The sequence below is a fragment of the Pezoporus wallicus genome, unplaced genomic scaffold (assembly GCF_028554395.1).
Source record: "Pezoporus wallicus isolate ANWC-B61680 ecotype Strahan unplaced genomic scaffold, APGP_CSIRO_Pwel_v1 contig_8791, whole genome shotgun sequence".
Classification (NCBI taxonomy): Eukaryota; Metazoa; Chordata; class Aves; order Psittaciformes; family Psittacidae; genus Pezoporus; species Pezoporus wallicus.
In genome coordinates, this window is record NW_026635603.1 from 841,558 (window position 1) to 867,812 (window position 26,255).

Sequence of the window (26,255 nt, forward strand, 5' to 3'; positions counted from 1 at the left end):
TTTCTTGATGTTTGGGTTTTGTTTTTTTTTCAAAGAAGCACTGTAACTAATCTAATTTAAATATTTTTATTAACATTGAGTCTACCTGGGAAAAATAATTCATATAACTTCTCTTAAGTCAGATTTGTTAAGATTTGGCAGCCCTACCTTTGATTTCTTTGGATCAGTTACCTATTTGACTTTATGAGAGCAGCATTAGGACAAGTATACTACTAATAGTTCATTTCAATTCAGATAACAAGAAGTAACTGACATAATTGTCATAGAGTAGATGAAGGCAGACAACTCTCACACATTTCTTTTGGGGTGCCTGCTTTACTTAGAAAACAACAACCAAACCTTTTTTCATATGAAAACTTTAAATTCCATGATAGATTACTTTCATTTGAGAGCTAGATGGGTTTCAGATACTGAACATTTGTGTCCAAAAGCAGAAATATTTATGGGAGGAGAGCAAAAGGATGTCTTTCAGAAGTTACCTGCTAAACGTAGATAAATACAGATTTATTTGTGAATGTGTTAAAACCACATTAAAATTAAAAAACAAAAAAAAACCACGAAACAAAACCCTGTTGTTTTCTTTGATTTTCATGAGGAAGAAAACCTGTTTTCTAGGTAAATCAAATATAATTTTTCTTTGCCGTTATAGAATAACTATCATATCCTAAAATGAAAGTCAAGATGGTGCTTTGAGGATAGACATGTGAAAGCTTTGTAGATTGCTATGTGTACAGAGGTATAATTACTAAGTAAGTAGCACTAACTCAGATGTGTAGTGCTTTGCTTGGGCTCAGAAGTTCCCTATTACCTGTGTGTAATGGGAGTGGATTGTGCCCTGTCTTGCTGCAGGCATTCTGCTTTGCAGGATTACATCTTGCTTTCTGCCCTTCTCATGCTGTGTTAGAAAAAAATGGGATTGCACTAGAGGAAGAAAATTCCTTGCATTACTTGAGAACTTCTACAAGCTGGTACAGAAAAGACTAAGAAAAAAGGATGAAGCTTTTAGCGGGACAGATAGTGGGGTGGGTATGTTTTCAGCATATAAATGGAGAAGAATGGAGTATGACAAACTTAAAACCACACCCACAAACATAAAAAAGAGAAGGAAAAGTAAAATAACCTGTGGAGAAGTAATTACGACCTGGTGATTCTTTGTGCCTTTATTCTGTTTGTGAACTCTCAAGTCATGAGTCATAGTAGTTTAGTGGTCAACTGTTTTCTAGTCTGTGTTGCCAGTAGAGGCCCTTTAGGCATCAACACGTGGGAAAAGATCTCTGTCTGTCCACACCTCAGCGTTTTCTCCCAGTACTGACTCCCTTCCTTCCCTCAAGAGAAGTATGTTAGAGCAGAAACCATTGGTGGACTGCCTGTGTCTTAAAAAAGTTGAAACTGACACCTATGCTAGGAAATGAAGCTTGGCTTTAACAACTTTAAAGGCATAAATATTACGTACTTGTGTAGCTAGGTACTATGTTTCAGTTCTCCAAAGACAAGTGCAGAAATAAGTCTACTGAAGAGTCCCAGATCTTGACATTTCAGATTGTGTAGTGTTATGCACATACATATAGGCCTTTTTAGGCTTTGAGCATCATCGTAACTGGCTAAGGAAGCCAGGTAGGAAACACAACTCAGTGTGCTCTACATGTCCTGAGTGGTAATACTGCAAATACTGTAAATCATTACATCACTTCTTTATTCTGCCTTAATTTCTCAATTTCAAAAAGTTTGGGTTCTTGGATACTACAGTGGGAAAAGGCTGGAGTAAAGCTGAAAACTGGGGGAATCATGAGATACAGGTTTTATTAATGACTGTTAATGACTTCAAATGTGATTTTAAGCAGGTGGTTAGAACTAAACTCTCAACACTGTCCACTTGAGATATCTCTAGTCATATATTTTACAATTAAAGCACTCAAAATTCAGAGGCACTTCCAAAATGCATCGCTTTAATCATTCTCTTTCTCACTCCTCTGCTCTGTAAGGTGGTGATGATACCTACTTTTGAAAAGCCTTTTCTTTTTACATTTAATTGATACTACTGAACAGATGCATAATTGAAAATCATCCAAAAAATCAGCAGAAGCTGGTCATTATTATTACACCTTGGGCACACTTATTACTCTGCTGCAACTTAGCAGCTCTGAAAGAGTTTGCCTTGGAGTGTCACACGTAGCAGTGACAGATACTCCAAACCCTATAAGGGTTCTTGGGTAAGGCAGTAGGATGAATTCTAGCAATGCTTCAGTGACGTGCGTACACCCTGCCGCTATTTCCTTACTACAGCCAGTGATGCCTGGGCACTCAAATATGAAGTTGTCCTGACTCAGAGCCTCCCCTACTTTTTATCTGGTGCACTCACACTAAATGGTTCAGCAGCACAGTAAGTCTTTCTAGCCTGTTCTATTGGTGTGCTCTACACTACCATATGTCATATAGCTTGCAGTCCTCTAGTGTATGTGGAAGTGTAGGGTCAGTTCCATTTCCTGCAGGCAAACATGCTCAGATCCCCTCAGAAAATTTCTTTTTGGGAAGCCCACCTGAAATGGGATACACTTTCCAGTAGCAACTATACTGTGGTACTCTATAGAGAGAAATAGAGCAAAAACTAACAGGAGTATGGATAAATGACAGCTGATCCCAAAATGCATTGAGTGTCCAGCCTCAAGGGGCTGTGACAACTCGAGAACTAGCTTTCCTATGATGAAAGGAATTGCATTTATCACTAGACAATGCTTGCTCCTTGCCTGTAATTGCTTACATGGTAGAGAGAAAGGAACGAAAAGGACCTGGAAAGGCAAAACTCAAGTTCATGTTCCTGGTTTCTTCTGGTCCTACTGCAGAGAGAGAGTTGTACCTTTTAGAAAAGCACTAACTACAAGGCTTACCCTGTATGCATGGAGAGAGGCTGTTCTAGGGCAGGGGGTTCTCTCCTGCAGCCCAATCCATTCCAGAATTGCCTCCCTGTCACTCTGTCTCACAATTAGCAAGGACAATCTGGTCTATTACAGTCTTAAGCAATGTTCATTAGCTGCAGGTTTTCCTGCCCAAGAAAATTCTCAGGATGAGGGCTGATAAACCAAGAACAGAACAAATCTGGGTTTTACCCTTCACAAGTTTCTGCAGCAACTCCATGTCTAGACTAGCAACAATCCTGCAAGTGGCAAACCTGCAGTGAATGTTGCCAGCAATGAAGGCTGCGTATGTCAAGGCTGAGAGGATACGTGTACTTGACCAGGAGGAAGCCTATTTTTGTATTTGGGGTATGTTTCCAGTATAGAAATACCACTGTATTTTACCAGAGAGATGTATAGTGCTAAAGTTTTTGTATCAGTATAATAAAATCACCATCCACAGGGAAGAAAATAGTATTACAAAAATCCCACAATGGTGAGAGCCCCTGGCACAGCTCTGTTTGTCTGGGATCATACTGCTCTGCCTAGCTGAGCCAGAAGCCTCCTTAGCTGTGACCTAAGCATATGTTTCTGCAACTGGTGGTATGGTTTTGTAGTACATGCAGATATGCTTAAGCTGGAGGTAATCTATCCAGCTCAGGTAAGAACTGCTAGGAAGGTATAAAGTCATGGGTTTTAATCTTGGGTAGCAAAGCAGGTGCGTACCTGAAATCAGGATGGCTGGTAGACATATCACTGTGGTCACCATGCCTCTATGTCTGCCAGAAATAGGTACCTTAAAGCTGCAAATCCTGTAGTCCCACATCAGTTGCAATATAGAGGTATTCTGAGAGATCTATACCCAGTGAAAGCTAACAAGTTGAAGCAGTGTTTCTTATGTTCTTTTAAAAGGGGTTGGGAAGAGTACCAGAAGTATAATTAAACTAGAGACAGTAGCAGAGCTAATGACAAGATCTCTTTTGCTGAGGCATTTCACAGAGAGCATTGGGAGTGCCTTAAGTAACTTTCTCAGGTACCTGCTTTGTGAGTGGAGAATAAAGTAGTAGGAAATTGGCTGGGCACAAGGGAAAACTTGGAATGGAGCTGGAGGTTGGACCAAGCTCAGTGGGACTGGGCCTTTTCTTCCTCTTTAGAAGATGAATGAGCTATTGGTATACGCTAAATTTCATTTTCAGCATGACAGGAGTGAAAAGCTCCTGAGGATGCTTTTTTTTCATAGCCATGTGTCCAAAATTAGGTATCTAAATAATAATTTGACTTTCAAAGACAGTCAGCATTTGCCAGCAATCTTTGATTTCTTGCCAGGAAGGGGACTGATCCCACTGACACTCAACTATTGCACTTACATAAGCATTAATTTCAAAGGAATTCAGTGGATGTACTCACGCTAGTGAACATCTTCACATACATGATGCTTGGAAGATGTTCGTGTCTCGTGTGAATTCAGAGCCAAAGTTCCTCAAATTTCACAAGGGTTATAACTTGGATTCTGGCTTTTATTTCTTTTTTGACATAAAGATGTTTCCTGCATGCAAGCCTGATTTGATTCCTTGTGCATCTGTTTAGTATAAATATAAGAAATGCTGGTCCTTTTAAAAATAAACCACCCAAAACCTCCTCTTGTTCTTTCATATTGCTGTACTTGGAAAAGCCTAAAAATTTGCTGACGTTTCCCCAAGGTTTAAGCAGTCCTTCAGGAAAGCACTAAAACCGATATAAGCATCAGTTTTGTAAAGACTCAGCCAGATATATTCCTCTGCCACTGTAAAAAAAGTAAATCCTTTTGAAAATCCGGTCAAACTATCAACTTTGTTCAAGAACACTTCGAAAGCGGTTGCAATTGTGGCTGCAGTAACTGAATAAAGCCTATTGCGAGTCCTGGAAGGACTTTACACCCTCTCTCCACCAGATAGTGCTGTTTCTCCACTGAGTTATTGAGGATTCACAGGCCGGGGAGAGGTCAGGGGCTGACTCGAGGTAACAGACTGCCTCCCGCTCCCTCGTCTCTCCTCGCCCCTGCCACTTTGAGTGCAGCAAAGGAGACGCAGCTGGAGAGGGATTTGCGGGAGCAAACCCGTGTTTTGGAAGGCTGTTGTGTGCAGATGACTGCGTGCTGGTGTTGCTATCGTTGCTGCCCGTTACCAGCTTGATGCAGTCTCTTTCCTGAAGTAAGAATGCAAATAGGCTGCGCTTTTATGATCTCTGGGGGGTCTTTTTCTTCCAGCTTTGCAGGAGACCCTAACCATGCAGTGGTCTGCCAAGTAATCGGTCAGACTGAGGCAACACTAATGGAAAATCAAAATGCCAATGTGTAGATGCTCTGGCATGTGAGCAACGTATGCTAGGAGCACTCCTGATACAAAGCTATGTGCAGTTTGGTGCCAGAGTGCTGAGCAGAGGAACTTCCACCAGCAAAAGTTATTGCTGGGCAGTAGATATCTCTGCAACCAGGCCTGGCTCCAGGTACCCTATAGGCCTGTGTTTCCTTAAAAAACTCCACACAGCTGGGAAGAATACCTTGAATGCTATTAAACTAGAGGACATGGTTTGCTACGTTGCTGTAGCCTGTGTAACACAGTACAAAAATGCATCTAAAGGTCTTCTTATTGCCTTTTGGCAGGAGAAATATTGCATGTTTCGTGTCTTCCCCTCATGACCTGCCTGTGAGGAATAGAAGGAATAGTGTTTTCTCTTCCACTCTTAACGAACCAAATCATTCCCAAATGTACAGCAAGGGAATAGGAAAAAAAAGTCAAGCAAACAAATACTTAAAAACCTTTCAAGTGGAAAATGGTGCTTACAGTCGGAATGTCCTTTGCTGTCTGTTACTTTAAAGTTTTTGAGAGCACTGGGCCCATTTTTTGGATTAACTTTTTGGGAAGTGTTGTAATGTTGCTCAGTGTACCTGAGCTACTGGATTTTAAGAATATTGTTTTGGGGTCTTTTGGTAAGTTCATATCTACTTAGCGTAAAAGGTCCGTTTTGACATAAATATGCTCTCCCAAAGCACGATTAAAAAGAAGAAAAAGCTACAAATAAATAAAACCAGTGCAAGGTATGTGCATTTTCCCAAGCGGTGCAAGGCTGAAGTGAGCTCGTGAATCCTTATTTGTGCAGGCAGTCTTAATAGGAAAAACGATTCGTGAAACCAAACCTGAGCTTCCTTCTGCTCGTGGAGGAGTGCAGATGGCTCAAATTAGGTATCGGGGCCTAGCTGTGCATGCAGTAGGTTGTATATGTAATTAGCCCAACATAAAGTTTATTTGTATTCTTTTGTATGTCCGTATCATCTGTATTTATCCAGACTTTCGTCTGTGTGATCTCACAGAGATGCGAGGTCATTAAGCTCACCATGGAGACTGTGTTTACTTAAATCTTACCTTGGGCCTTCAGAAGATACATAGTTGCAGGTCTCTTGAAAATAAACCCAGAAGATGAAAGAGTGTATCAGTTTGGCTCTTCCGCTTCCCAATATCTGAGGAAATGAAGCATATTGTTTACATTGCTGTTAGTGAGAAACAACACAAAGGCATCCAGAGGAAAGATTTAATTACAGCGTTGTTTCTGACACACTGAGTGTAAGGCCCTATAGCTTGATACATAGTACTGTAAGCGCTACAGTGAATGGGGTTGGGAGCAAAGCAGGAGGCGATTCCTGTATTTCTGGTGGGGCCTGTGAGTTCGGTCCTTTGCAGAAGGAATGCGGGAGATGTATCACGGCTGCTGAGAGCCTGGGAAAGGCTGAATTGCAAAGGAAGACATTTCCTGTAATTGGCTCCATATCACAACTTAACATCAAACAATTCTGCTTGGGGTTTGCCGAGATGACAGTGAACATAGAGATTTGACTCTTATTTTGGCAAGAGGCACCAAAAAGTCTTCCTTCCATTCACATGCTCTCACGACCCTTAGGCTTCATTAGTACTGTATCTTCTATCTGGAAACTACTCTGGAAGCATACATACGGGAGCTAATTCATTAGCTCCAAACAGAACACCTGCCTCCTAAGCTATTACGTGTAGAAATCCCTAATTATCTGCGCATTGCCCTCCTATCAGGAATATCAGGTCCAGATCATGGGCTGGGTGCTTTTATGTCCTTACTCGACTGGATCCAGGCAATCCAGTTTCTTCCTTTTGCTGAAGTCTTAAAGCACCCAGCCGCCCTCCCTGGTGCCAGCATTGACCCTCAGTTTCTCTTGTCGTATTCCAGTGAACTCAAATCCCGCCATAGGGCAAAGGCCATCTCTTCCCTAGTGACTTTCTCACAAAAGACTGGTAAAATCGGCAACTAAACAAATAGCAGGGTAGTAATAATTTTCACCAAAGGAAACCGTCTGGATCCCCGGTACGTTTGTCCCGAGGAGAAGAAAGCCAGGCTGCACATGGTTTCCTCGTTTGTTACTGCAGTAGTTGGTTCCACGGTGACGAGCTGAAATGTGACATGCCGCGCAGATAGCGCTCGATAACCCGGCGCGCACAACCTTTTAGTCCATTCTTCCTCCTCCCCAGTACCTTTGCGGGGCAGCAGCGCCCAACGCCCCGCGGTGCCCCCCTCAGAGCCAGGGGCAGCGGGGCTGAACTGAGGTGGGTCGCGCAGGTGACCCGCAGCAAACAAAGGGGCTGGCAGCGCCGCATCGCCATGGGCACGCCGCGTTCAGCAACCGCTTTCTGCACCCCTTCTCCCCGGGCCGCCGCCACAGGCGCCGCGTCCCTGCCGGGGAAGCGCTGCCTCGGGCCGGGCCGTGCGGGGCGGGCCCCGGGAGGCCGCTTCCCCTGCCGCGGCCGGCACTTCCCGGCGCTCGCACACCGCGGGGGAACTCTTCCTGCGGGCCGGCCCCCGCTGACGTAGCGCTGCCTCTGCCGGCCGGGGCCCGAGGTGTTGGGGGGGGTGCGGCGTTGTCGGTGCGGGCCCCGCTCGGCGCTGTCAGGAGCGGCGGGGCCCGTTGCCCGCAGCTGGGTGCCGGGGGCGCCCGGCGGGCTGGAAGTAGCCGCGGTGGTAACGGCAGCGCCGCGCGGCGGCCCGGGGCAGCAGCTCCGCTGTGAAGCGCGTTAATAAACGCGGGCGGGGAGGAAGGCGGCCGGGGGTGCTTTTTCCACGCTCGGTTCGCCGCTTTATGCTGTGAGGGGGAAGTGGGGAGCCGTTCACACACAGACCGCCCGGCCTGGGGAGGACCCCCGGCTGCCTTGCCCGGCTGGCCGGGGCCGCGCTGCTCTCCCAACAGGCAAAACTTTCCAGGCGCGCAGGGCCGCGGCCGCTCCGCACGCTCGCAGTACACACACACACCACACACCCCACACACCACACACACACACTGACGTCTTTTGCGCATTTCCTGCGCTGGAGAGAGCGGCGGAGCGGCACCGGCAGGCGGGCGGGGGCTGCGCGGAGGGAGGGAGGGAGGGAGGGAGGGAGGCGGGGAGGCGGGCGGGGGGCGGCCGGCGGCGGCGGCTCTGCCCATCGCCAGGGCGGCGGCCGCCCAGCCGGAGCCCGCCGAGACCCGCGCGGCCCGCTCCGCTGCCGTCGCCCCCCATGCGCGGGGGTCGCTGCGCTGGGTCCTTGGCCTTGGCGGCGGCGCGGGAGGAGAAGGAGGAGGAGGAGGAGGCGGCGAGGCAGGACGGGCGGCTCCGGGCTCCGGCGCGGATGGAAGGTCCCCGGGTGGATGTCTGCTGAGCGGAGGCTGTGCAGTAGGCAGGGCTGGTGGGTCGGTCGGTGTTTCTGATTTGTGTGTGTGTGTGTATGCGGGTGTGTGTGTATTGTTGTGCGGCGCACGGGCAGGACTGGCGTGTGCGGGAGCCTGGGGTCGCGGCTCTGCCTCTTCTGCAAAGGCTGAGCCAGGATTATGGTCTAGGTGGAGGGACGGGGCTCTTGCGTACCCCCAGGGTTGATTATGCGCGGGTTTTGACTGCATTCGGGGGTTGCTGCAGCCGCGGACGCCTCCCCCTCCCCGGCGGCCCCCCTCCCTTGTTTTCCGTTAGAAACACGGGCAAGAAAATAAATGTATTCACTGGGTGTCGCAAGAGCAAAGGCTAAATAATCAAAGGTAACAGCAGCAGCAGCAAAGCAAAGAGACCCGCACTCTACCCTGCTCCCCCCACTCCCAGACCTGCCCTCCTATTTATTGGGGAGATCTCCCTCCCTCTTTCCCTCCCTCCCTCCCTCCCTCCCTCCCTCCCTCCCCGTCGGTGCGAGTGCGTTGTGCGAGTGTTTAATCCCGGGGAAAAGTGCAGCCATCCAGCCATGGTGGTTTTCAATGGGCTGCTGAAAATCAAGATCTGCGAGGCAGTGAATCTGAAACCCACGGCGTGGTCTCTGAGGCATGCGGTGGGTCCCAGGCCACAGACCTTTTTGCTGGACCCTTACATAGCCCTCAATGTGGACGACTCCAGGATCGGGCAAACCTCAACCAAGCAAAAGACCAACAGTCCTGCATGGAACGATGAATTTGTCACCGACGTTTGTAATGGCAGGAAGATAGAGATGGCTGTTTTCCACGATGCCCCCATCGGGTACGACGATTTTGTAGCTAACTGCACTATACAGTTTGAGGACTTGCTGCAGAACGGGAGTCGCCACTTCGAGGACTGGGTGAGTGCTCACGCTGTGGGTGCATCCGCGTACATAGGGGTTTTGGTGGCATGGCTCTGGGTGCAACATCTGCCTTGCAGAGCTAGGTTGCCAAGGGCATGTAATGGCTCTGAAGGCTTTTTATTATTTCCATGCTTTGTTATATTGAGATAGTCATGGTTACTGTATATCTAATGCATGTGGTCTGCAGGCAAGGGAGGAAAGAAAAATATGCTGAATCTAAGTAAGAGATGCGTAATTACCACTTCAGTTTCTGAAATGATGTTACATAAATACAAGTCTAGTTATCTTACTGTGTTTGAAAAACCCCAACCAAATGCATCCCTACAGAACATTACCACAAAACCCAGATCCACCACTTGTACCGACTTCATCATTTTGGTGTGAATGCTCTTGGTCAGCCTGCCAGTAACAAGCCTTAAAAATCCAAAGCTGACCTCTGATACAAGACACTTTGGGGTCTTAGTGTCACTTCAAAGCTCAGTGCATCAGCACTGATGCTCCTCCTTCCTTCTCCCAGATGATTTACACCTTTATACATACAGCTAAAGCAGTGCTGCTTCAGATCCCTGAAATTGATGTAAGGGTCCTGGTGGATTTTGGCCCCAACCAGACAAATTCTCTTGCCTGTATACACAACGTGTCTCACAGCTTCCACAGTGTCTTAAAGACCCAGAGGTTATAGCGTGCCTCAGTGGGAGTACAAAACAGCTGGAGACCGCTTGGTCTAACATCCTCGGTTACTGTGATTTAACACGGAAAAAACCAAACAAACAAGAAGAGAAACACAGGAAACGTGAATATGCACATTTCACCTTTCTGCAGTTGAATGGTTAAATGGTATATCCTTTAGATGAGATATATACTAAAACCATAGTAGCTGCCTTGTCGGTTTCAATGTGTCCTGCTTGACCAGCCACTTGAAATGTGTATGCTCATCTTCTTGTGTATTTATTTGTTATGCCCAAGGATACTAGTCAGGGCAATATGTCTTTGTCAAACAAAGAACCCGGGACCAAAATAGTGAGAGTTAATAGTTCTGAGTTTCATGTATGCTTTGGGGCTTCTTTGCTTAATGCAGTGGTATAAAGGGATGTCAGAGTAATGGAAAAGCATGAAAGAATTTGGCTCTATTTCTGCTGATTAGGAGCTGAACAACTTTACTGTTTAAACTTCTATGTTTACAACTTCAAAATATTTTTCACTTACACTACACATTACATTGTGCTAATTAGCATCTAGATTATTCTGGTGCTCTGTGAAAGCTACATGTTAGTAAGGTTGGATGGTAAAACTGGCTGATAGGCAAAGGAAAAATAACCAAATCAGGAAAAGACAAATGCAGCAGTATTGCAGATGTCTTTTACCTGGGTTGAATGATAATGAAGTTGTTGTGGCTCTCCTGAAATCATGAGGGTTGGGGTTTCATCTTTGAGACCAACAGGATGAGGACGTCACCACAGATTTGTAGTGGAAAAAGTAATAATTTCATATGATCTTTTTGTGTATGGTGTGCGTTGTGGGCTCCAGCCAAACTGGAAGGACCTTGCAGGTTGCAGATGCCAAGTTGAGTTTTAGAGGGGCTGGTGTGCTGGGGTATATCCTGCTTTGATTTTTAAGGTGAACTTAAGCGTCTGAACGCATTCCCTAGATAAATAGTGGAATTTAACAGATTGAGGCCCATTGTAAACATGATTTGGGAGGAACTACATATCTGAATCAGATAAGTGCTGTGTTTTATTGCGCCAGGATTCATTGCTGTCCAGCATCCACTGGGTGGGAGGAGTCGAGGGAGTGACTATGCTTGTCTGTTGGTGTGACAGAATTGAGGACATGGCAGTGGATGTTAACTGGTCAGCTCATTACAATGCGGCTTCTGAAGCATCGCTTACCTCGTTTTGTGCTGTAAATCTCCATAGTTTGGATGGTGTTTTTGGGTACAGGTAGTACACCACCCTCCCTGTATCACAGTTAGAATGGGTGGGGAGCAAAAATCCTCCCAGAAATTTCCCAAATCTTCCCATTTACTGAACTGTGTCACTGTAGTTGTAATGCCAAGTGTGTTTATTGGGTTGTTAATAGATAGGGACCTTCAGAGGACCAGCTCTTACAAAATTACACTGTTCTTTGTCTGATTCACTGAGTTGAAATAAGGCCTGGGGGCATGACATCTCTATAGAATCCGTAGTAAAGTAAATAGATTTCTTGCCATCTTCATCAGTATCTGGAGTGTGTATTAAAACCTGAAAAAGAGAAGTTGTCTGTGAAATGAATGGGTTTCACAGTACAAGAAAACGCATGTGGCCTGCCTGAACCAGCGTTAGGCTGAGATCTGTTGGTACTAAACAGTTTCTTCTGTTTAATAAGAGGACTAATTCCTTCATTTCATTCTTGGCGTTTAGGGCAGATATTTTTTGTAGTGCTCTTTTCCAACTTTATGACAAGCAAATTAAAAGCAGCAATCACAGGAACCCATTCCTCCTAACTGCCTGAAATGTCAAATAAATGCAACCTAAGAAACACTCTTGAAGACTATAAAGCCTTTTTATGCTATTCTAAGGGTTTCCCTTCGAGCAGTCCTGAAAGTTTAACTGGGTACCACATACTTGTTGAGTGTGTTTGGTGCAATTGCACTGCTGCCCCTCTTTACCTTCAGAGTGATGCAACAGTTCTTGCAGGGTGGACTGTCACTATTTAAATAGGCTTGAGAAAATACTCATGTGTTGAGAACAGGTCTTGTCCATATATTAATAGAATCATAGACTAGTTAGGGTTGGAAAGGACCTTCAGATCATCTAGTTCCAACCCCCCTGCCCTGGGCAGGAGCACCTCACACTAAACCATGTCACCCAAGGCTCTGTCTGACCTGGCCTTGAGCGCCACTAGGGCTAATAGCTTTAATGCTTTCAATTCCATATAATACTGTGTATATTTTTACAAAGAAATTATAATATTTGTTTTATAACAACTGCACTAGGGTCAAGGTTGTGTTACTTACCCTGTCATATATTTCTAGGTGCTTGTTAGGAGTCCAAAATGCAAAAAATAGCTAGCAAAGCAATAATATTTTAGGGTGTTTTTTCCCTAAAAAGGGACTGTTTCTCTCTTTAGCCAGCTCACCTACTTTGGTTGGGTTTTGCCATTGTGCACATCCTTGGGTTTTTTGTAACAGATGATTTATTTACTTATTTTCTTTCTCATTTTTAGGAAAATACTGGGTATTTTTCTCACTGTCAAGCCTGTGCTATATACTGATGCCATGGTTACAGTGGAAACACTAATGATAAACAAGTACAAAGCCTGAAATCACGATAGCTTCTATTGTTTTAGGACAAATCAGATAAATATGCAAAATCCTGGTTCCTTTTATCTACAGAGTATTCAGCTGTTGCTAAAATGATTTTTAACTTTATGCTATTTATACTCCCTGAATGTGTGTGTGTATATATATATATACACACATATATATGTATATCTATATATGTATATGTGTGTATATATATAGATAGATAAGATAAATCCCAATCAGCAAAGTTGTGGCCTAAAACAGGGATTAAGGTTTTACTGGATGGAAGCTTTTACACCAACTATATACTTCCCCCCCCCCAAATCAATATGAAATGTTTGTGTTTCTGAAAAAGGTGTAGCGACAACTAAAAGATGGCTGCTTTTCCAGTGGTGCATCAGTACGGCCACAGCGCAGGAAAAGTGTCAGGTTTGCAGATTTTTTTAGCCATGGCTACGCTGCAGTTTTAAAGAGAGCTTTGGATTGATGGCATTAGAGGCTTTTCTAGGAGCGCGTAAAATGTTATGCAGAATGGCACAGGGTGTTGAAGAGGATGTTGGTGAACTTGCGCTCTGAAAAATACAGAGTACAGAATGGTAAATAACCTGCAAGCTCTGAGTGGGAAACAAACTAATAATATGGAGGCTGTGGCTATGTATTTTTTGTGTTAGGTAATACAGGTAATGATAAAGTATGTCTATATCTACCCTTCTTACATGTGGCATATGTATGCGTTGCACCTGGGGTGGTAGTGCAGCTGCATTTGGATCAGTGGAACTGAGATCAGGAAGGAAAATACTGTTGAAATTTAGCCTTGTGGTTACACTCCTGTGAGTTAGCGCGATCAATGTTTATGTGTTTGGACAATTGGTAGTATGGGTTCTGAGTTCAAGTCCGCTTTCCAGACCTGACGATAGATGAAATCAGTGTGGTTGGACCTATGCCAAAGACTCCATCTAAGGGGTCTTAGCCATTAGTCCGGCTGTACACGAGAAAACCCATTGAGTTGTCGTAAGAAATCCTTTTGCAGGCTGAGTAGTAGCACTCACTAAACCAGTTAGGACATCACAGCATTTAGCAAGAAAAGCCTCTGTTTCCACTGAAAATATTTTACAGCTATATTTAGGTTAACGAAACAAGCTTAATTTTCTGCTCCCTTAAAAATAATCCATAATGCTGTCAGGAAAAAAATAAACCACAGATTTCAGAGGGCTTTACTTTGCTAGTCCTAAATATCTCCCACGCTATTTTTACTGTCTTTTCTTTTCAGTGTTGCTTCTTAAGATCTAAATTTAAAATGTTGGACTTTCTTGAAAGCATCCTTTCAGTTTTATCTGTGTGAAGTTAGTCATGCAACTGTGCCACCATTGCCTAGATCAAGTTTATGAATAGCAAGTTGGTGATGAGTTACAGGAGGAAGTACACTCTTTTGCATACCTGTTGATCTATTGAGTTATGTATTTTCATGTCGTGGTTTTAGTGTACTGTTGAAGGAATTATCCTATGAGGATGATCAGGGGACTGGAGCACCTCCCGTATGAAGACAGGCTGAGGAAGTTGGGGCTGTTCTGCCTGAAGAAGAGAAGGCTGCGTGGAGACCTCATAGCAGCCTTCCAGTATCTGAAAGGGGCCTATAGGGATGCTGGGGAGGGACTCTTCATTAGAGACTGTAGTGACAGGACAAGGGGTAACGGGTTAAAACTTAAACAGGGGAAGTTTAGATTGGATATAAGGAGGAAATTCTTTCCTGTTAGGGTGGTGAGGCACTGGAATGGGTTGCCCAGGGAGGTTGTGAATGCTCCACCCCTGGCAGTGTTCAAGACCAGGTTGGACGAGGCCTTGGGTGAGATGGTTTAGTGTGAGGTGTCCCTGCCCATGGCAGGGGGGTTGGAACTTGATGATCTTAAGGTCCTTTCCAACCCTAACTATTCTATGATTCTATTGGAAAGACTAGGTGTTTTAAATTGCAGTCTGTACAATCAGACACCTTAACAGAGCTCTGAATGTCACCCAAAAGGCAATAGCAGAAGAGGAGTTAAAACCCTTGTGAGCCCTTGGTCCTGTGAGCTGTCCATGGATGTGAGAAGTAAAACTGTGTCCTTACAGGCCTCTAAGCTGAATTAACCAGAAAGACTATTTAGGTGCTTATCAGAGCTTTCCTGTTAGTGTTGTGTTGGGGTGTTTTGCCTGTGTTTTGTTGTTTGGGTTTTTTTTTATCTTGTTTTCTTTTTAATGCCATTTTTGGTGCTGAAGTGGAAACTCCTTTCAGTCAGCAGGTGATCCTTGGCGGGCAGAGGGGAATCATCATCATTTCAGTGCAGCTCACCCTGTGCTTTAACCTCTGCTTGTGCCCTACACTGCTGAAGGTTGACACTGGGCTAGCAGGGTGTCATTGTAGTGTGGTTTCATTTTTATTTTCATCCCCTCGCTGGACTTATCTGTGCTGATGGTGTTGAAGGGCCTAGGGTTTTGCTTGTGAAAGCTTTACATCTCATCTAAACTGTGGTTCTTGGGCTGCTGAAAAGCGTTGTTACTAGAAGGGTGTTTGTTGAAATGAAAGGGAAATTGCTGTCCCGTTTGCTAGGTGCATGACAAGACTGTCATGGAGCAAAGGTTGAGGGAGAGGGGTGAAGGTGGGAGAGCTACCAGGGATCAGCAGGGTTTCACAGGGACTTGGTGTAATTGTGAGGGGTGGTAGTCGTCAGGGGGAGATGGGGATATGGGAAAGCACTTTGTAAAGGTTTTGATCTTCCTTTGCCTTCTCCCCCGGCTTGTCTCCCTCCTGTGCCTCCTCTTTTCCCTCTCTGTTGGGGATGTGGTACAGTCACCACGCAGCTCACCCACTATCTTGTATCAAACCCTTTCTGCAGCTGCATAAATCTACTCCTACTCCCTGCTAGGAATGTTCTCTCCTAACAGCTCCTGTGTACCTGCAGTGCTTTCCCAGCCTGCTGAGAAGCAATAGGGGGGGGGGAAAAAGCTGCCTTTGTAGTTGCTGCTTCAGGGAAAGAGGAGGGACAAAGTGGGGAATGGAAGACATGAGAGAGATGAAGCATGGAGAGAAACCTGGGGGAGGGTAGTGAATAGTTGCTGCTGCCCTGCATACCCCAGCTGCCCTTTTGGCAATAGCAGAAAGCTACACAAGTAGGAGACAGGGATGAGCTGGCACAGGCAAATTGACTGGTTGAAGGCCGTATGTTGCTCACTGACCTGTTTGTTGTGTTTCGGGGTGGTTTTTTTCCCCTGCTTTGGTCGGTGCCTAGCTTTTGAAGTCTCACTTCAGACTTGAAGAAAAACCCTCAGGGCGTGAAGAATGTGTAGTAGAGCATGCATTTCACTTAGTCCTCAATTATTATACACATAGGTCAGGATTTGATCCTGTGATTGATTAGAAACTCATCCTATTGTTGCCAATATCAGCACTGACATAAAATCCCATGTAGTGAAAGTAATTCTAGTGAACTCTGTAGAAAGTATTTGTTAGAACAAAGTTACCAGTAGCAAGAGTCCAGTTGGTAGGTGTTAATTCAAAGCTAGACTTACATGTCATTCTCCTATCACTTCAGAGACAGCGTGTATCATTATTCCAGCTCCAGCCTTCCATAGATGCGATGCAGAACTTAACGGTTGTGAGTAAACCACTGATCTCACTGGATTCACTGTATTTCATGCAGGCCTGTGTTTAAACTGTTTCCTGAACAGGAGCCTGTGTTCCAAAGGGAAGCCAAGAATAAGTAAGATTTAAAAACATCCTTTACTTTTCTTTTACTCTTACTGATTTATTATTCTTCTGCAAATCTTGCACATGCAAGCCTGGTTTCTGCTCTCCTCAGCCGCCAAATCTAAATCATTCAAGAATTCCCCTTCAAGAATTCTTTTAATAGTGCCGAAATGAGGATTTGATTTAAGTTGGAATTGTCGGCCTTGGCATCTAAGTGTGATTAGTTTCCACTCCCTAACTGAACTTCCATTTAAATGAACTTTGGGGGGGGGGGGGGGGTCAAATTTTGAAGGGATGCTATGACTACAGTTTAAAAAACCAAATGATATTAGAGGTGAGAGCCTTTCTGCTTAGAATTGGATGGTGAAATTCAGTTATGCTTTACCCAGTGCTGTCTTCATGTTCTTTCCCTCACCCCAGTTATTGAACTGTGAGAGAAAGACATCTACAGTTCATGGTTAGAGAGGATTTGAAAACAGTACAAGTTTAACAAGTACAAGTTATAGAATCATAGGATCATAGAATAGTTAGGGTTGGAAAGGACCTTAAGATCATCCAGTTCCAACCCCCCTGCCATGGGCAGGGACACCTCACACTAAACCATCTCACCCAAGGCTTCGTCCAACCTGGCCTTGAGCACCACCAGGGATGGAGCATTCACAACCTCCCTGGGCAACCCATTCCAGTGTCTCACCACCCTCACAGGAAAGAATTTCCTCCTTATATCCAATTTAAACTTCCCCTGTTTAAGTTTGAACCCGTTACCCCTTGTCCTGTCACTACAGTCTCTAATGAAGAGTCCCTCCCCAGCATCCCTATAGGCCCCCTTTCAGATACTGGAAGGCTGCTCTGAGGTCTCCATGCAGCCTTCTCTTCTCCAGGCTGAACAGCCCCAACTGTTTATGGGAACAGATTATGGGAAGTCCATGGTGAAAGAGAACTGAGACTTTCCCTCCATCCACGTGGAAAGCTAGGGCTAGAATTATCTGGATATGAAATAAGATCAGAAGTCCAAAGACAGACTGGAAAACTGCCAGTTTGTGGGGGACAACCAAACAAATCCTTTTGTCAAGCTAGGCAGAGCAAGGTCTGAAGAATGGGAATGTTTTGCATGCCCTTTTGAGTTGTGGACATCATAGCAGTTCCAGGGGTTTCTGCCTTTTGGGGCAAAGTGGTTATTTACAGGGGGCTGGGAAAAGGTTTTAACCTTGTGTTTGTAAGCGGCTGCTTTCCTGTTTGGGAGGCATTCACTAGGAGATTTAAAATGTATAATATTGATATAAAACTGCAACTCTGAAGCTAACAAATAATTCTAGAGATTGGGTAACTCTCGTACCTCACACTGTATTTTAGTAAAGGAAGATGCAAATGAATAGGATGTAAGAACATCTGCAGACATCTGAGCGTTATTCACAGTCAGTAACTTGAGTTGCTACTAAGGTTGATTTCTGAGTGTCCTTGCACTTAAATTCCTCTAAGAGTTAAAAAATACGCAGTTATCATTGCCATGATTTAACAGAAGTTGCAGAAGCCAAGATTTCACATATTTCTGAATAGCACAGCTAAAAAGCCTAGTGATATTGGCATGTTCCCATTAAATATAGCAGGAGTTTTAACGTTTATTTTATTGGAATCAGTGTTAGAGAAATGCTGCACAGTTCTAAGAGTTTTTTCCCCTGCTGAACTCTGAAAGGCTCGAGTTGTTAAAGAACAGCAGTAAAGAAAGACAGTTGCTTTTAGAAGTAAGAAAGGAAAAGCCTGATTCCATTGGAGGCTTGCAGGCAGCCATTTGTGCCTTATATTGGCTAACTTGAACTGATTTAATTGTTCCAGACAATAGAATAATTTTGGTAGTTTCTGGTGTCCTGCTGGGCAATTTCATCACAGGCAGTAACAAAAACGCATGAATAATGGCTAGATGTTACCAGCTAAATTTCACGTCTGTATTGTTTGAAGTGAGCCTCCATTGTATCTCCGTATCTTAAATGTAGAGTAGGCAGACTTAATACTTAGTGTTTCCAGCTTAGTATCTTTACAGTATACATACACAACAAGCTTCTTATGGGGAACCAGGGTTTCTTACGCATTGTAGAACTTTTCAGTTTTCAGTACATTGAGCTTTTTAATGTTATTAAACATATATATAGCTTTGTCAATGTTAATATTTATAAGTATCTTTAGACTGTGACATGGTAGTAATGAAGCAGATGTAATGGCGGTGGAGTCATGAAGGGAAGACTGCTGCATATTCTGCATAGGTGATGAGGAAATGGTTGGAATTGCTTTGCTTCATTTCTCAAATTAAAAGCCAGAAAGACAGTAGTATTTTATCCTCCCTTCTTTTATTTCAGTCTCCTCGTCATCATCTGTTCTGTCTTCTTGCTGCCAATTCTCCATCTTTCTTTATCTGTTCTGGCTTCAAGATGGTCAAGAAATGCTAGGGCAGCCTTTACAGGATTGCATAAGATTTTGATGTTGGCAATGCCTGCAGGCTACGTGAATGAAATGTCCTGCTATAGATCTCTACAGAGACTTATTGCACATACAGTTTTCCTGCTGGGACCATATTTACTCACTGCATAAGTCTTTGCAGCTTTTGTCAACTTTCCTTTATTTCAAGGGGAGATTGATCCACGGTCTTTGAAGGTGATGAGTGAGAATGTGTTGGAAAAGGAGAGACTAAAGGTCACTTGTGCTGTGGCTACTTTGTTCTCTTTCTTATTTGGTTCTTGTTGGATTTGTTGAGGATTTTGTATTTATTCATTTTCCCTCTGTGTTTCCTTGCCTTTTGCTTCCTTGTAACCCCATAGTGCCTAGGCACCGCTTAAACATTTGACCTCATGGCCCACTTCTTTTCTCTTTAAACCACTGCTATCACCTTGTCTTGGCTGTTTTAATTTTCCCTTAATTTTTCTTGTTATTACTTCCCATATTGCTCTTATTCTCACTCTCTGTCTTTTTGTCACTCTGGTGGACCAGTGAGCTCCTTGTGCTAATGACATAAAAGCATCTTTAGTGTACGAAGCTCTATGGGATTTGCTCAGTCGCCCTTATCCAGAGCATGTCCTCATTGTGCTTCTCAGAAAGAGGAGGGGAGCCACCTGATCAGACTGGTGGCTGTTGGAGCAGTTGTCTTCAACCAGAAATGATGCACTGAGTTCCCAGTCAGTTATACAGTGGAAGTGGTTGAAGGAAGAAGTGTAATTCAGTTATGGTAGCTTTGAACTTCAGGCAAAATGCTCTGATTTTCATAGTCAGTGGGCTATTGAAAGAATGTGATCTGTTCCTGGAAATTGGACTCTCCCAAGCAATGGAAACTGTTGTAAAGTTTTAGCTGGTACTGACTGTTGGGGTTTTCAGGGACTCATCACAGAAAGTACCCGGTGTTGTTTGGTATTTTTATTTTATATAAAGCACAATTATGGTTTCTGTCTTCAGAAATCTACAGTCTGAGCACACATCAAAAAAGGCAGATTGGGGAAGCCAAAAGAAATAACAGGAAAATGCTTACTAGTGTGAAAGGCTGTAGCAATAGCTTAGCAGGAGCCTATCAGTTCAGCTTTGCTCGGTGCCCCTAACTTAAAATCACAAGGGGAGAGGCTATAGCGGAAATCGTGCTGGAGATGTTTGGAGATCCTAGTGCTTTGCGTGATGTGGTGTTTCTCTTCAAGGAGTTGATGGGTTTATCGGGGCAGCCCTTACGATCCAGTCTGTGATTCCCAAATTTCAAGTTATTTCTGAGCATCCTGTATAGTTTAAAGAATGTTTGGGATCACCCACTTTTAGGGAACTACAGGATTTTTCTGTACAATTCCCAGAAAGCTGCTATTAACTGTATTATTAAATTTGAGCCTTTTTCTTTATCAGTAGCTGAGTTAGAGCACAACCAGCACGATAATCAAATATAAATTAGTACATAAGATTAACAAAGGGTTAATCTTGTGTACTGATGTCATTGGGCTGAGATAAGCTTTGTTAAGTTTTGTTCCACACCTTTGCTCTTTGTGCCAGTAAGTGCTCAGAGCTGTGTCAAGGCTCTAAGTGGAGGAAAGAGGAAAGAAGAGTTTCATTAACCTCTCATACTGATTTTATAGAAGCATTACCCATTTTATCAGAAGCAAGCAACAGTGCTTTTCACCTTGTAGCTCTTTCTGATAACCTTTATTCCATACTTTATTTACATATATATTTATGTAGCAAAGCTCATTACTTTAAGAAGAATATTGGTTTAGTGGTCATATTTAGGATGTAGCTTTGCATATGCATTTTTTTGTAAGGCCATATAAAATGTTTTAATATACAAATTCAGCTAAACTGGTTTTTAACAATTACATAGTACATTAGCAGCCCAGACACCATGAACTACACAAGTTCCTACGATCTCTTCAGGTGCTCTTTCCTTGCCAGTTCACATTCATTCTTTCTGTCTGCTTTGCAAGATGCCTTGGGTAGGGGTTACCATGTTATCTTCTTGTATGTGTCATTTAGGACTCTGGGGTCCCCATCCGTTTTTGAAAGGCATTTGCTATGCAGCAGTAACATGGTATAAAAAATTAGATCAGGTACAGTTGACCTCAGTTTGTTGTAGCCCAGTGCAGTGGGAAAAGCAGGAACTTTTCTGTGTTGGTTTTGTTGGTAAGCAGATGTGTGAGTAAGCAAAACCCAATATAAATATAAATATACACCTTCAACACAAAAGAACTTTAAGTGTAGTGTGTACCATACACTAGTGACTGGAAGGCAGACAGGGTGTAATTTGTCTTGCACACCAATTCAGAGCTGGTTTTCCTATATGGATGTTAATGGGACTTTATTTGGGTGGTGTTCCCTGTTTCTGAAACTGTTGAGGGTGTGAGTATCATTTAGCTGCATCCATAGTGATTCCTCTGTGGCACTAGCTGAGCTGGTGCCATCAACTGAATCCCTTGTATGTTTAATATTGCACTTAATGTATTTCTCAGTATTGAGGCCCATTGTCAATTCTTCAGATATGTGGAAGTCACATGAAGAATTTAGGCTCCTTTGCATCGGTGGTTATTTCAGTATTGTATCTGTAGTAGGCTCAGCTCTTAAACTACATCTGAATGAGTTTGGCACGTATATGGCTTCTTGCAAGTGGTATTGTTCAGAATGTTTTAAAGTAAAAAAACCCCAACCAAACCCTAACATTTTGTGGTGGGTTTTGGTTTGGTTTGTTTTTTTTCTGGCTGGTACTTTGTTAATAAAACAATAGTAAACCATTGGATATTTGAACAAATAAAACGAAACTGATCTCTAATCTTGTTTGAATGTACTCTGGCCATCAAACTGACAGGTTCTAACATGTTCCAACTGTTAATATTTGGTTTAAAATGGCTGCACTCTCCAGCCAAGTGCTGTTCTGCTGTATCGGCGTTATTAATACCATAAAGCTTTCAAAATCCTTCATGTAATCCAAAACTTACAGTTTTTTAAAATCAGATTTGAAATCAGACGTGAAGTGTGGGAATGTAGTTTTGTCTTTTATGCTGTTCCTGGATGACCAGGCTCAAGAAAAAGCATCTGACTGAAATGGAAGGCAGGCAGAGTGAGAAACAGGGGATAGCTCTGGTGAAGCCTCTCCTCCTTACAGCCATCTCCCACTGGACTGTATGGGCTTCTTCTATTTGGGACCTTGGCGTAATTGTGGCAGTGATCAGCAAGACAAATTACAGGCCCAGAGTTTTGTAGCACTGCCAAAAAGCTCGCAGCTCTTCCAGCAGCTGTGGATCAGCCCTGCGCCCTATTTGCAGGCTAGCAAGTAAAATCTGCCTCTCAGCAGCGGTGTGCCAGTCTGCAGGAGCCCCCTGTATGTAAGCTTTGTGCATGGTTAATCAACTGTATGGTGCAAATAACGTGAGGTCTTTGAGATGTTTTATGCACCCATGAAAATGGACTTGATGCTTGTGGTACCACCAGTGAGGCAGGGGTGAAGTGCTGAAATGTTCTCGGAGTGCATATGCAAACATTCGGCAGGGTGGCAGTTTTCCATGCAGGAGTTATTGCTTTCTCTTTGATAATACTCACTATGTGTTAGGTTGTGCAGAAACAGAGAACATGTAGTTTCTTCCTGGAGGAGCTTAAGCTGTAAAATAAGAAAATTTATTATCTCACTTTGGGTAATAAAGTCATAAACTACAGCATAAGATATCCACAGGTCTTGGACCTGTGTACCAAGATAGAAGTCACGTGCAAAAGCCATGGGAAATGAATAACAAAATACAAATCTATACTTTTCAGATCAGAAGTAGCAAAATAAGTAAATGGTGTGTTATTGCAACATTAAAAAATGCATTTGCTGGCCTTGGGGAAACAGTAGTTGTCTAACTGGGTCGGTAAGGGAGAGTGTTTTTATTCACATGAGTCAGCAGAGAAAGAGGCTGAAGCTTAAGTTGTGTGCCAAACCAAGGAACATGTAAATAAGACGGACAGTCAACAAAGTGAAGCCACTTTGTAATAGGCCAGATTACACAAATAAGGAAGATGATATTTGCAGCAGGCTTTATTTAAATGAAAGTTCCCAAATGTCATAACAGGTCACAAAGTAAAAATGTCTATGGTCAGGATTGCATGGTTTTCCTTAGTGTTTGTGCTAACAGGTGAGGTTGGTGAATTAATTTTCACCGTGTACAGAGTGTTCCTGATCCTGATTACTTTATGGTCTGAAGTTTTAGTGAGCCATAAGGTGATATGTAATAAGTTCATAATAATCTTGCATGCTGTGAACTTGTCAGACAAGTTTTTACATATTAAGTTGTCCTGCATATACATGTGATATAATGTGTTATCTCATCTCTCTTCTGTAATTTTTGTGTTTCTTTTGGTTCACATTTCCTTTAAACAAATGAGGATGTCATGAATAGGAAATGATGGAATGGGCATTCACTCATAATTCGGGTATAAAATCTTCTTATAAAAGCAATAATCCAGACCTTTATATCAGTGGTTCTGGGAGAGGCCTTTGTCCGCTTTAGATTTACACCTAGTGATAAGTAGATCTTATCTGTCTCAGGTAGGAATGAAATTCATCAGCAAAATACCTGAGTCTGGAGAATCTTGAGCATAGTCATCTTCACAGCATTCCTAAGAGGAAGTGTAATGGATGGAGAAACTGTATTCCTCCATGTCACCCGGAAGTATGGCACAAGCATGATGTTTTAATCTCGGAGTTTTGCAATGGAGGTATCAATATCCTCATTTCTACAGAGGGGAGACTGAGGCTGAGACATAGACTGTAGACTGCTGAAATAAGGTTTCTGCCTGACGCCTTTTAGATACCTCTCTTTCTGTCTTGCAGCTTCTTCCTCATCTGTCAATCACTCCTCTTGCAGTCTTTTTCTAAAAGAAAGATTTCTCCCATCACATTTCTATTTTGTTCTTTTAGCATATCTTTTGCAGGTTACTGGGTTTATGGTTTGGATGGGGTTTTTTATGTTTTAAATCTGCATCCACTTTGTTGTGGGAACGCTTCCATTCAGTTGTAGTGAACAAACAGAAATGCATGGCCTCTGTCCTACTGCATTCTTGACGCTGGAGCTTTCTCTGTAGACGTATGGATCTATAAAGCCAGTCTTCCAGACTGTCACAGCAGAGTTAGTCAGTAGTTTGAAGCTGATCTGCCTCTCTGGATGCCTACTTGGGAGCATCACCAGCTTTACTGTTTCAGCAAAAAAATTACCATCTAGATGTATCCTGCATGTATGTACTTGGAGTGCCTTCGGTATCAAGCCTACTGCTGTCAAAGGGGCTGAAGAGTTGGGTGTGCAAATCCTTTTGCAATGTAGAAGAAATCGTTTTGAGCACCTTTGAAAGTTGCCATCCAAACTCATTCTTTTGTATATTGTTTAGAATCCCATAACTGAAGTTCGTGTGGTAGAAGACAACAGCAGACAAAATGTAAGGTTACATATTTGTTGTTTGATGCACTAAATTCAGAGGAAAGGGGGCTTCTATTTGGGTTACTCATTTCAAGAAAAAGAACATCTTATTTTCAATTTTTAGGGCCTTGTCTTTGTTACTAGCAGTAGAAAGGCTTAGTATCGTACAGCTGGAGCTTTGTGAAGAGGGAGTAAGTGCAGCGGGTGTGTGCTGTAGAGCAGCCACACAGTGCACCAAAGCCTGATACCCCAACACCTGAGCATGTTTATAAAACAGATACTATGAGATTATATTGATGTTGCCTGCCTGGCGAATCACTAGCCTGTGGTGTCCCTGGTTTTGAAAAAGCCATGGTCGCTACAGCAGATACGCTAACATGATTTGGTGTTAACATGTTCCGCTTCAGGATTGATCCCGGGTGCGATAAATTTGATGCAGACTATAGCAGCTGAGGCTTTATGAACTGGAGAAAGAGAGATTCAGGACAAATCAAAGGAGGTGTCAGTTGAGCTTGATCAGAGTTGCTTTGCAGAATTAGTCGTTATTTCCTGTGTTTGGAGGTCAAATAAAGCGGGGGAAAGACACAGCTTATCTCTTGCCCTCCTTTCACAGTGAAGAAATGGCATTCTGTTGGGTCTTTTGATGTTTGTATTATTGAGCTTCCTGATCAGTATAAATTTAACAGCTGGACTTGTAAATGCAGTAAAGCTTTTTACTTGCAGTTCTTTGATCCTAAAGGTATCGTGCAGATGCTACGGAAGAAAAATGTTAAAATGTGGATTGTTAAGGTATCTCATAGTAAAAGTAGTCAGTGTCAGGAAACCAGTTTTGTGGTGTTAGGTGGATCTGAAAGCATTGGAGTGCAAAGGCAATAAACTCATGGCTTCACTTACTTAGCGTTTTCATCTGTTCATGAGAATTGACTTTAAACTCTCAACTTACGCGTTTCTGTGTGGTGACCCAAAACTTAATATTGACTTTGCAATACATTGATCAGTGACACACAGCAAGAAACCAGCGCCCTTAGAATAGTCTTATGGATTTGCTTGATTTCAAATGTATGTGGCTCATGAAACTCCACTAAAATACTAGCTTACGGGGTGTAGGTTAACAGCTTGATTTCTTACTGTAGGCTTATAATAGTGTGATACCTTCAACTGCAGAGAAGCTACCGCTTTCTTTTGTTAGGCAAACATGAGAAGACATGGTGCCCAGTTATAACTAATTCTCTTCAAATTCTCCTGGTGTCACAGGTTTACCCTCCTGGAACACTAATTATGGATGGGCTTTGTTGAGATGGAATGCTTTGAGTGCATACTAGAATTGAATGAGTTGAGTACAGTTTGTTTATTAACACTGTTGGCAGGTCCAGTGTGAGACCAGATCAGTCATCATCGCGTCACTGTGAAGTTCACATTTGTGTCCTCACTTCTTAAAATATGAATATAGGATGTTAGATGTTAATCTCAAGGCTGACATATTTCAACAGCAGAAAAAGAGAGTGTATGGGAGGGGTACCCAGCAGTCCTGAAAGGATCTCTGCTCGTGGACCAGGTTCCCAGTAAGAGCCATAATTGAAGGCTCCTTTGTCCCTCAAATTGTCCTGGAGCTCAGGTTCCTCATCCTAGGGCTTACATCTTTAAACCCATGGGCTTGATGCTACTTTCCTTCAACTGTGTTAAGACTAAGGGAAAGCTAGTTTTCCAGTATCACTTCCCTCTTGAACCTTACTCTCACAGTGGTACCAGTAATGACTGTTTCAATGGTTGCTGTTTGCATTTGCTCCGTTGAGAAGTGCCTCACTTCTGTTCCTGGCAGAACTTAAAAATCACGGTGACAGGCTGCATTTATC

The 26,255-nt window shown here is 43.4% G+C and overlaps 1 protein-coding gene across 3 annotated transcripts in view; it reads left to right on the forward strand.

Annotated features, from left to right (window-relative positions):
* The first annotated feature begins 8,348 nt into the window (after positions 1-8,348).
* PRKCE (protein kinase C epsilon) overlaps positions 8,349-26,255 on the forward strand; it is a 287,273-nt gene continuing 269,366 nt past the window's right edge. For all 3 annotated transcript variants that reach the window (XM_057396972.1, XM_057396973.1, XM_057396974.1), the window contains exon 1: positions 8,349-9,500. In XM_057396972.1, the coding sequence (XP_057252955.1) occupies positions 9,153-9,500 (348 nt within the window). In that variant the 5' untranslated portion in view covers positions 8,349-9,152. The remainder of the gene's footprint in view (positions 9,501-26,255) is intronic.